Raw genomic sequence first — 12,594 nt, 5'->3', positions numbered from 1 at the left:
ATGCTTACTTACAAGCTCTTAACCAAGAATGCAGTTCAAGAAATATTGTTAAGAAAAAAATAAAAGATTAAATAAAAAGTAACACAATAAAATAACAAGGATATATACTGGGGGTGCCGGTACAGAGTCAATGTTGTTCAAATGCTATTCAAAGCCCAGTCCCTGACTACCTGAATTCTCAGAAATGTTATCCTCGCGATGGTTTCTTCCCTCCGTTGCGGCTTTGTCTCATTAGTAAATATTACATAGCTCTTCTTAATTAATTTGGATCCGGGGAACGTTAGTCATGCTTGGGAGATGATGAAATGATAAATCAAGGCTTTTGGCTGCCACAGGCACTCTGGGAACTGTTGTTATTTACGCTGCTGTGAGACTGAAGTTCTGGTCCTGATTTACCAAAATTATCTTAAGCCTAAGTTAATCATTAGAACCATTGAGCTCAAGGCTAAGTTCGTCGTTAGAACCATTGAGGTCACTGAACTTAGCCTTAAGATGCTTTTAGGAAAACAAGCCCTGGTGAGAGCCTGTAGCCGAGAACTAACACACACACACACACACACACACACACGGACACACACACACACTAGAACAGGCATGTTGTTATGTTCTTACACTGTTGTGAAGTCCTGTAGAGAATAAAGACTGTTCTGGATGACTTCTCTAGACTAGAGTCAATCAACAGCAGCCACGCTGGCAGTTTCGCTCCAGGTTTGTCTGGGTGTATATTTTTCCTCCCTGGAAAATCACCCCTGATTATGGTCATCATCCAGCTACTCCGCTTCCACAACATCCCCTCAAAGTCCACACAGCCTTATTTTTGTGGAATTCCACTTTTTTTCCCTCATCACCCCTAAACCTAACTCTTACCTTAAACCCCCAAAAACCCTAACCGTAACCCCAAAAACCTCAACCTAAACATTTAAATATAATTTGACCAAATTCAACAACAAAAAGAGTCCTACCTTGTCAAGGCATTATAAGATTTTTTAGGAGATTTGCATCCTGATAATGTAGGAAAACAAGTGTGTACACTCTCTCTCTCACACACACACACACACACACACACACACACACACACACACACACACACACACACACACACACACACACACACACACACACACACACACACACACACAGAGCCCCTCTCCTCCTGTCACCCCACTGAGAGCCTATAGCTGTTCTGTGGCTGAGAGGGCACTCTCCATTAGCTGCCTCTTGCTTAATTGATGAGGTGTTCAAAAATGTCGTTGCTCGTCACTCGCAGGGAAAAGTACACCCAAAGTTGGCCGAGGAGCTGTGGTCTTGATGGAACAGAAGCGGTGAGAGAGATTCAAAGCGCGGAAAATATATTTTTTATATCTTGCCATTATGGATTTGGACCATGGTTGAGTCTGAAATTGCACCATATTTCCTTTATAGTGCACTACTTTTGACCAGGGCCCTTAGGGTTCTGGTCATAAGTAGTGCACTATATAGTGAATAGGGCACCCCATGTATCTTTCCCACTCTGTAACGGCACCTTTCATTGTTGAGTGGATTCCATGATGCTTCTTCCTTACATAATGCGTCCAGAAAGCTAAAATGTCAGAAGGTGGGTGATGATGAGCGCAGGACTGTGAGGAAAGGATTGAGATTGAAGGGGGGCTGAGGAAGAAGAGGGGGTGTAACTTGAGCCTGATGTATTTAGTCCAAAGTCCATTTCGGGTTAACCCAAGCTAAACCTGGGTTTAGCTTTATGATCAACTCAGAGAAGCAAAATGACAATGGAGAGAAAATGCCTCCTTCCTCTTTCTACCTTGGATATACAGCACTACTACTGTTAGTAGCTGCCTTCCTTTCTGATTTAGGCTTGTACAATTCCAGAATTGTATTTTGTGATTGTCTGGATCTTATATCATCTGTTAATAGTTCCATCTGGATTTCGAGCAAGGGTATAATGGAATTAATTTTTGCAACTCCAACTCTGATCGGATGACATTTTGTACTGGCAAACCATAGAACTCCTCCTCAAAGATCTCCAGTGTTACTGTGTCATTGAGTAGCACCCTCATGTTTCCTTCATTCAGTGGAAGTAGTCTTATGCAATGCTGCTAAATGTGTCATCTCTCCACCATCACCGCCTTAGTTCTCTCAACCTGTCAAGTAGAGGTTTGGTTCATCACCGACAACGACGAGACAGCCTATAGGGAGGAGGTCAGAGACCTGGCCGGGTGGCACCAGAATAACAACCTATCCCTCAACGTAACCAATACTAAGGAGATGATTGTGGACTACAGTAAAAGGAGGACCGAGCACGCCCCCATTCTCATCGACGGGGCTGTAGTGGAGCAGGGTTGAGAGCTTCAAGTTCCTTGGTGTCCGCATCACCAACAAACTAGAATGGTCCAAACACACCAAGAAAGTTATAAAGAGGGCACGACAAAACCTATTTCCCCCTCAGGAGTCTGAAAAGATTTGGCATGGGTCCTCAGATCCTCAAAAGGTTCTACAGCTGCCTGGAACGGCAATTGCTCAGCCTCCGACCGCAAGGCACTACAGAGGGTAGTGCGTACGGCCCAGTACTTCACTGGGGCTAAGCTGCCTACACCAGGTGGTGTCAGAGGAAGGCCCTAACAATTGTCAAAGACCCCACCCCAGTCATAGACTGTTCTCTCTACTACTGCATTGCAAGCGGTACCAGAGTGCCAAGTCTAGGACAAAAAGGCTTCTCAACATTTTTTTACCCCCAAAGCCATAAGAATCCTGAACAGGTAATCAAATGGCTACCCGGACTATTTGCATTGTCCGCCCCCCCCCCCAACCCCTCTTTTACGCTTCATGTTCCACAGAGTACTATTATGCAAGCGTTGCAGTTGCCGTGACCACAGTGCAGCATGTCAATCTAAATCTTAAACACCGTTGTGTGGTTCATCAGACTAAAGATGCTCATCGGGCTTAAAGATGCTCTGTGAAGAAGGCACAGCATGTGGAGAGCTCTCTTAGGTTTAAATACCACCTCTCTGACACTTGATTATAATGCGGCTATATTTAGCCTGCCACTCGGCGACAGGCAGCTCTTTCTGCTTGATTAAAGCAGCAGCGACTTAAGAAACCATGTTTTGGCTCTGACACTCTGGCTGGTGAGATCTCAGCCAGTCTCAGCTCATATCAGCTGGTCTCGTCTTGTCCAGAGGAGGAGGGAGACGTGTGTGTGTGGGGACACAGGCTGATGGGCTCAGCATGAGGTCCGCTACTCTCCCCTTCGTCCAGTGCGAGGCTTTTGTTCGAAAGGCTATGATAGAAAATACTTCAATAATAATCTGTCTGCCTCCCCCTATTGTTCTCCTGCTCCTGTTGCCCTGGGAAACCATGCCTAAACCAGAGGCCCTTTCGTCTCAGGCTAGCCGTCTCATGACCACATGACCGTTGTCCATATCTGCATTTATTTCACCTTTGTTTTAACAGGGAGTCTTATTAATACCCTGGTCTCTTTTACAAATTAGCACTACAGAAATACACGCATCAAATACGAAATGCAATCAATAAATGGGTGCATGCAAAAACGCATAGCCTGGAATGTCACACACACTGGCTCAGGTGTTGCATTGTGCATGTTGGATTCCATTGCAGTTGGACTGTGCAGAATCACTGCTCGGGCTTACTCATTATGTGATGATTGATTCAGCGCCTCCTTCAAGCTGATCCCCTCAAACATGCTGATTGACTGTCTCATCTCGTTCAAAGGCTTCTTTTAGCAGATTATGACTGAAACAGGAGAGAGCAGCCTCAAAGGCATCTTTAGGTGCTTGGACCCGCTGGAAGTTGGTGAATAGCAGTGAATGTCCCTCTTCTTATTTGGTTCTCATCGGTGTAGGTTGAAGTATCCGTTAGAGGCTGATCTCGGGTCAGTTTGGCATTTACCACACTATGTTTAATGTTAAGTTTGAGGAAGCTCATCCTAGATCTGTACCTAGGTGGAACTTCACCCCGGACCGTTCTCATTTGTCTATCACCATTGTTTACTGCATCCACCCCTATGCTGTGTATTATATATTGTGTACTCATGGCGAGTATGAAAACAACAAGGCAAATAGACGAGAGGGCAGCGTCGCAGCATGAGCTCATTACATCAAGGGTTATTAAAGCCAAAGCGCTGTGTGCATTAAACACATTTTAATCTGTGAGTTTGTTTCCTGGAGTAGAGATAACATACTCTGTTATCAGCCTGAGATCCCCTCAGTAACAGATACACACTCCTGTCGTGGTCGTATAGAATACCTTTTGCGTGCAGCGATCACATGACATTCTGTTCATTAGAATTCTGATACATTTTCTTCTCTCTCACTGAAATCTCTTTTGTTTCTTAGTGATTGCTACTCGGTGCAGAAGGAATATATTCTCATTGGTCTATGCGCTGTAGAGTTTTAGTCTAATCTTTAGCCCAAACACTGCGGGTCTCGTCAGAACTCAGAGTTTGAGGCGAGCCGGTCCTGAATCCGGGACTGCTCAATCGCTATAGAACAAAGGGATGTATATTGTGTAATGTTTGGCTCTGTGCAAGATTTTGTCACTCTGTCTGCGTCTTTGTTATTGGCAAGCTCACCATGGGTCGCAAATGGTAAAAAGCCTGCCTCTTCTTTTCTCTCCATTCTGTGCCGATGCTTTGCTTCTTACTTCAGAACAAATGATCACAGAACAGGTAGTGACTGTTAAGAGATTTTTAACAGGAACCTTGGGATTTTTGTCCAAAACACGTAGTCTGCAAAGGTTCTCTTATTGATATCGAATTTGTTTAAATGCCAGTGCTGATACCGGTAATCCACTCGTGGCCAAGCAACAGACCCAATGGCAATATCCTCAGTATCAGTTTCCCCCGGACTGTGAGAGAGTATCAGCCTTGAATTGATGACGGGGTAATCCGGTCCACCTCTCAGACAGGCCAGTCATTAAAGAGATACTTCTGGATTTTGGCAATGAGGCCCTAGATGCTAGTAGATACCCATAGACTTCCAGTCATTGTGCTATTGCTAGTTAGCATTGGCTTGAGAAACTGCCTCGAACTTCCTTCATACTGGACACAGATGGTATCTACAAGTTCATCTGTCTCTGTCTCCCAAAGTATCCCTTCAAGGTTACCTTCACACCGGCTGTCTCGTCTGGCCTCATCTCTCTCTTCTCTCTCTCCCCCCCACTATTCCTGTCCTCTCTCCAATCCTCCGTCCTATTCCCTATGTAGGGCCCATAATGACGATGGGCATGATGACAGCCTTTCAGACAGCCCCCCGAGAAAATAGAGCCCTGTCTGAGCCTCATCACCACCTATGTCATGTAACAGCCATTTCTTAATGGGACAAATTCTCCCAACCTTGGTGTCTTCATCTTCACAGGAATATGAGGGTAACATTTGTTGTTTTTGTGAAATCTAGAGAAACAAACAGTTAAAAAAGGGCAACCCTATTTCCTACATATGGAATAGCACCCAATCATTCTTGGACAAAAAACGATTGAAACGAGTCATCTTTTATTTATGGGAGATGCCATCACATTTTATTTTTTGCAGTGTGACTGTTCCCAGCACCCCATTCCATTGAAGCCTCTTAGTAGCCCTGGCATATCTAAATTCCACACGTCTGTTGTCGGTGTGAGGCGAGCTTATCTGAACCTGAAGTTATGCTACCTGTGCTCGTGCTATTGGGAGAGAGCACACATCACATGTGTACATATGTTGTTTCAATTCTGGGCCATGTTCAGTCTCTTCAAAATGCCATCACTCCCCTGAGGATACATGGAATTACAGACCCAGTGAAGTCATTGGTTGTTCGGAGCTTTTTGATGTGTAAACCCAAAGTGTGTGAGTGTATTTTTGATGTGTCACACGCATACATGCCTGAGGCAGTGTGTATGTGCACAGGAGTGTGGTTCATTCATGCGTGTGTATTGATCTCTCTGTGTCGTCTTTTTTTCTGTCAGTTCCACACCTGCACGGTTTGCTCCCAACGCTGGTGCCTGACCTTATTGATCCCCTCCTCTCTCTCCTCTATTTTTCTCTCCTCTCTTTTTCTCTCCTTTCTCTCTCCTCTCTTTCTGCAGATCTGCTGAACGGCGCTCAGGAGAAATGTGAGCTTCCCCCCATGGACGGCTTCCCTCACTGTGAGGCCAAAGTCAAGGTGAGCGAGACGCACGCACACACCCACGCACCCAATCAAACACACACACACACCCACACACACACACACACACACACACACACACACACACACACACACACACACACATAGCAACCACCAGCAGCAGCAGTAATCACAGTCCTACAGCCCCAGGCCGGAGTCTGCCCGGAGCAGATACCGTCATATCATAAAGGCCATCTGCTCTGCGGGCTGCTCCCAAGCCTCTACTGGCACTGGCACCAAGGAAAGGCAGGCATGGCTAGCCGATCACCATTTAAAAGAGCCAAAACAGGGCTCAAACAGGCTCCATAGCGGAAACAGATGAGTTGTTTTGTCCTATTTAGCCTCCGTTTGTCTCAAATGTCTATCTCCTTTCTCTTTTTTATGGGATTATTTCAACCACATGACATCTCAAGTGTTTTATTGAGGTTAAATCAGAATGCAGCTTTTCAATGTATTCTGTTGCGCGTGGCCTAAATGTTTCTGCTGATAAAACTGTCGGCTAGTAAAATAACTTCGGACAGTTTATTTTATTCCTCGGGCGCTTTTATGGGGTATGGTGGAAATCCCAGCTGTCACAGTGCTATATAATACTGTACATGGTACAAACTTCCTACTGGCAACCTTTTCCATCCTGTTATTGTGCTCTGATGGATAATAATTATTTGAAAAATCTTTCAGAAGGTTTTTAAGCAGGAACAAAAGACAAATTGAAGACTTCTTGCTCCTCCCGATTACAATATACTTCGGAATTCATAAACCCCTGTAGAATACCTTTAAGTCAATTAGCTGCAAATGATGTTTTCAGCTGCCTGGCGTGACACATTCCAGGGGATTTACTTGGGTGGCTGTCAATCTCAGTGGAATTAGTTAGGGCAGTCTCATATAAACCTACACCCACTCTGCATAGCCTAGTCATTCAAAAACAATGGGATGGAAATCCGATTTATAAAATCAAATGGAAATTGCAGCGATGGAAAGAGGTAGGCTACTTCCCATATGGCAGCCTATTCCCTATGTAGGGCCCATAATGAATAGGGTGTCATTTGAGACTCAGCCTTAATGTGTCAGTGTTGGAGTGGAACACCATTATTCCTAACCCAGAATGTGTAAGTGATTGCCATATTCCCCCGTAGCCTTGGCCAAGTTGTAGCCCCACTCTGCTCCTTCACGCTACTCCTTCACTGGGCTTCAGCAGACTGTTTTGCACATCTCCATCTGTGAACATCTGAAAACACTGTATTTTGCGGTTGAGTCTCGAAAAAACATCAGCCCATTTAACAAAAACACTTTTCCACTTTCAATGCTGTTGACACTTTGCCCAGTCACATTTTTGTCACTGTTTCTTTGCTTATATTGCCTGGTACTTTTTCTTGGATTGATGAGTCCTCACACACAGACATGGGATGGGAGGACTGGCCAAGATGTGGATTGATAGGCTATACTGGTATCTATTGTGTTCAGTCCTGATCAAGTCTCTCCTCCTCTTCCTCAGTGGATGAAGGACATGTGGCGGTCAGACTCATGCTACACTAACTACGGCGTGGACGGCTCCACCTGCTCCTTCTTCATATATCTCAGCGAGGTGAGTGTCCGTGTGTGTGTGTGTCCGTGTGTGTGTGTGTGTGTCCTTGGTTGTCCACTTATGTTTGTTATGGTATGATCTACTCGTTGACATTCAGTGTTAACAGCCTGGGGGATGTGGAACTCCCCAGCTCTTTACGTATTCACCCATTGCATCTCCACGCGCCCTTGACGACTGAACTATTTACTTGTGAATTATCCTACAGCGGTGCATTTTTTTTCAAGGCGTTAATATGGAAACATGTACTGTAGCTATCTGATGACCTTAGCGAGTAGGGTACTCAGATGCAAACACTACACTTGAGATGTAAAGCCCATTTATACCGTAGCATTCACAAATAAGGTTTGTCCTCTGGTGGTATATGAGAAGCTTATTGCTAAGTAGCAATGACCCAACTGTAGTTTGTTTTAATCAAACTCAAGTCCCTGACTCTTTATGCTGATTATTCTCTGTCAGATATGGGAGCTGGTCAGATATGGGAGCTTCTAAATGTTGTATCGGTTGAGAGCAGTGCTTGGGGGAAGAACCATGCAATGTACTTTTACTCTACTGAAAAAAAACTGTTTGGAAAGACATGCACCAGATTCATTAAAGGAAAACTCCACCCCAAATCTATATTCTGGTATTTGTTTCATTAGTCCATTGTTGACATAGTCCCAAAATGTTTTGTCAGCAATCAAGATGTATACCTTTCATAAAAAGCCAGTATGATGCATTTTGCATCATGATGCAACACTCAGCATCATATGACACAAAATGCATAACACCGGCTGTATTTCTGTATTTTTTTAAAGTTTATATATCTTGAACTTGATTGCTGACATATAAAACATTTTGGGACTGTGTGTGTGTGTGTGGGGCTGGAATTTTCCTTTAACCTCTAGTGACTCCCCATCCCGCATGAGGGAGCGTAATCATCGACTGACACTAATTAGCATAACGCAACGGACATAAATATTCCTAGAAAGGGCCAGTTGTAGTGTATCAGGGTTCCACTGATTGCCTCACTGGCTCAGTTAGTGAATGAGGTTGATTGAGGCTTAATTGATTAAGAGTTTATCCAAATGGCACCCTATCCCCAATGTGAACTACTTTTGGCCAGAGCCCTACACCCTATCAGCCAGACACCCCCCAAAATAGTGCACACTATATAGGGAATAGGATGTCATTACAGTACATGACTATCTCTGTATCTGCACTCAACAGTGAGGCTGGTCCCACCATAGCTAGTTGATGCATCAACCCCCCCAGAACTTCTGAAGTGAGAACAAAGCGAGCCAGGCCTCTGTCAGCATGACATCTGCTTTCACTGAAATAATTACCTGTCTAATAATTGCCTGATTTTCCCCCTAGGTTGCATCCCAAATGTTACCCTATTTCCTATATAGTGAATTACTTTTGACCAAGGCCTATTATGCTCTGGTCATAAGTAGTGCACTATATAGAGAAGAGGGTGCCATTTTGGACACAACCCTAGTGTCCTTTCCTCCCTCCCTCGACACTGCGTCCTTTCCTCTCTCTCCTCTTCGTTGGCAGAGTTCACAGGCCCCATATGAATCACTCTGTCACATTTTACATCTCAGTTCCTTCTGATGTTATGTTCTGATGTTAATGTAATTTTAGGTGGAGAACTGGTGCCCGCGCCTACCGTGGAGAACCAAGACATTGAATGAGGAGGCCGACCGGAGGGGCCAGGTGAGTGTCTGAACTGAAGGGCTTTCCACACTGCCAAGCAGAGTCAAACTGAGTATAGTTGCTAGAACCGCGCTGGAAAGAACAACAGGAAAATATAATATTACAGCCAACACAGTTTGGTTCAGGTTGACACCATGTGAAAATGACAGTGTGATAAGAAAATATCTTAAAACACAGTAGTGAAAAGGGCAAAAGTGCCAGTCTCTGCACCCTGCTGAAAGACCAACAGTCTGGAGTCCTTTTCACTCTCACCCCTCTGGGGACTGGCCAGGGGGCAAAGAGTATTCAATTTGGACTTATCGCATTATCCATAACCGGGAGCGGAGTAATATTTAAAGCCAATAACGACGAATACCCGGCCTGAAGACAAATGCCAAGTCACGAGGGCATTGAATTGCTTTTATAATGTTATGACATCATGTGCTCTTTAGAAATGACCTCTTCCGCTTGTATTTTAGCTCAAATGGTATCGACAAATGGATAAGCAATGTTAGTGCACATTAGGCTAACACACACACACACACACTGTCTGTAGAGTAACTCCAATGATTCTGCTAGTAACTGACTATAGAGCGGGAGTGGATTTATACCATGATGCCTGTCGCCATGCCAATGGGCACTCGCTCAAATCTCCCTCCAGGGCCGTCTGAGCTCAGAGCTCCGGGCGTGGCTCGTCGTTATTGGCTTTAAATATTACTCCGCTCCCGGTTATGGACAATGCCATAAGTCCAAATTGAATACTCTTTGCCCCCCTTCGGATATGTCAACATGAGTGATCCTTTTGTCTTTGAGATCACCGTTGATGGTGGTTGTGATTTTCTGTTGTTGTTGACTAGGGCCCATAACGCTATGGTCAAAAGTAGTGCACTATATAGGGAATAGGATGCCATTTGGGACACAACCCCAGACCTGTCTCTCCCAGTGATTTCCTGTCCTGATGAGGGATGGTAATACACTGCCAGAGTGTTGTTAGTGCGTTGTTTCCCCAGCTTTAGCAGCTGTTAATGGTAGGCAGGGCTGCATCTCAACCAAGCCGGCTTTGGGAAAGCTTTCTTAAATATTGACCCGAGAGAAGCTGAGAAATGTGTAGATTGCTATCATTGCATTCCAGCATTCAGTGAGGAGCCATATGTCTTTGTAATGCAAATAGTGCCTGGCAGAACTTGGCACTTTGTAGTTTAAGTTGATGAGAATCCTCTTTATATCCTGTATGTTGTGACCGATCCCTTCAAGTGAATCGATGGATTTCGATACCAATGTGCGTGTTGGAGATTGACAGCATTACAGAATCACTGATCTACAAATGACCTCAAACCCTACATAACCACTCATTTTTATTTTTTTACTTTCACTTTATTTAACCAGGTAGGCTAGTTGAGAACAAGTTCTCATTTGCAACTGCGACCTGGCCAAGATAAAGCATAGCAGTGTGAACAGACAACACAGAGTTACACATGGAGTAAACAATTAACAAGTCAATAACACAGTAGAAAAAAAGGGGAGACTATATACATTGTGTGCAAAAGGCACACATAACCACTCATTATGTAATGAAGATCAGCGATTCTCTGCCTCCTTGCTCAAACTGATCACGACAAACACAGTTGGGCGTGCTCGTTTGTCATCGTCCTGTGCCCCAAGTGGGTGGAGATTTGACTTTAGTCAAAAATGTGCACACTCCGCCCACCTGGGGCTTCTGCCGATCCAAAACAAAAGTGCCTACTGACTGTCTACCTACCCCCTTTCAGAGGCTAACATTCTCCTTCTATAGGGTAAACCTTGAAAGAGGTTAATGGGTTAAACCATAACGCCTAAAGAGTAGGGGTGTCTAAATTGTATTGTCTTCTTCCTAGACGGAGATCCGGACGAGCTTCGAGGAGCTATATCGGGTCATGTCTCGGCGAGAGGAGTTCCGCTGGATGATGCTCCGGATCAAGCGCATGGAAGACCCCTGGATCAACGCCATCCGCACCCTGGCTGCCAAGCAGAACCTGGCCAAGCGCAAGAGGAAAAAGGTAGGACACGGACACACTCACAAACACATACTCATGTGCACGCACGCACACACATACTCATGCAAGCTTGCACTTACACACTTGCACGCACGCACTCACACACACAAACACACCTCAGAAAAGAGAGAACAGAATCAGCCCATGCCTTTCTGAACTGAGAAATTTTAAACAAGGAAAGTCCATTGTGTTCTGGGTAGCTACCTGGCCCCAACAATTAATAATGGAGGTTTCAGTTCCCTAGTGATCTTCAGAACTGTAAATAATTCACCTCCACCTCCTCTTTCTGACTACGGCTTCAAACAGTATGGATATGACATATGGGAGAGCCCTACTCCCTCTAGTTAGAGTGGAACAAAGTCTCTTGCACTTGAAACTCCAATTCTTCACTTTTTTCCAGAAGTGATTGGTGTAAGCATTGGCTTGAGTGAGTAAGAGTACACTTTGGGAGAAGTGTGGGGAATCGGGACTCAGCACTACCTCTATCATGCTAAAGGCTCAGAGCAGGAACAAAGTAGCCTGATCCAAGATCTCTTTGCGCTGTTTTGCCAACTTGGAGCCAACTTGGCAAGACCGCACAAACAGATATTTTTATATTATTACAGTCATAATCCTCTCTCTACCCATGAATTCCTGGACAATTTTTTAAATTGAACCTTTATTTAATTAGGCAAGTAAGTTAAGAACAAATTCTTATTTACAATGACGGCCTACCAAAAGGCAAAAGGCCTCCTGCGGGAACGGGGGCCTGGGATAAACATATATATATTTTTTTTAAATACAACATAAATATAGGACAAACTGCAATGCACCTGAGTGATTGCGTCTCCGTCCCAAATTGCACCCTATGCCCTACATAGTTTACTATGGGAACTGGACAAACGTAGTGCACTGTATAGGGAATAGGGTGCTGTTTGGGAAGCATTATTGTGGCTGGCTAACACAGCAGCTGAAAGTGTGTTGAGATGTCCATAGAAAGCACAGAACATTGTAATGTCGGATTCTCTCCTGTGTCTGTGTGTTCCTTGGTGAATAGAAGGAGACTTGTGCGCTCTGATGTTAATAATGATACGTCTTCTGTGGAGTGCATCTTTGACGTACATTCTGCTACGTTTGAATAGGGAAAATGCCTTATCACATTTTTCCAACCCAT

The 12,594-nt window shown here is 44.5% G+C and overlaps 1 protein-coding gene across 3 annotated transcripts in view; it reads left to right on the top strand.

Moving 5' to 3' along the window:
- LOC118363989 (alpha-1,6-mannosylglycoprotein 6-beta-N-acetylglucosaminyltransferase A-like) overlaps positions 1 to 12,594 on the top strand; it is a 117,113-nt gene that overhangs the window by 50,857 nt on the left and 53,662 nt on the right. For all 3 annotated transcript variants that reach the window (XM_052488511.1, XM_052488512.1, XM_052488510.1), the window contains 4 exons: positions 6,073 to 6,149; positions 7,645 to 7,734; positions 9,358 to 9,429; positions 11,283 to 11,444. In XM_052488511.1, coding sequence (XP_052344471.1) covers positions 6,073 to 6,149; positions 7,645 to 7,734; positions 9,358 to 9,429; positions 11,283 to 11,444 — 401 coding nt within the window. The remainder of the gene's footprint in view (positions 1 to 6,072; positions 6,150 to 7,644; positions 7,735 to 9,357; positions 9,430 to 11,282; positions 11,445 to 12,594) is intronic.

Source organism: Oncorhynchus keta, chromosome 30, assembly GCF_023373465.1.
Source record: "Oncorhynchus keta strain PuntledgeMale-10-30-2019 chromosome 30, Oket_V2, whole genome shotgun sequence".
NCBI classification, from domain to species: Eukaryota; Metazoa; Chordata; class Actinopteri; order Salmoniformes; family Salmonidae; genus Oncorhynchus; species Oncorhynchus keta.
This window is presented reverse-complemented; position numbering and strand designations above follow the sequence as displayed.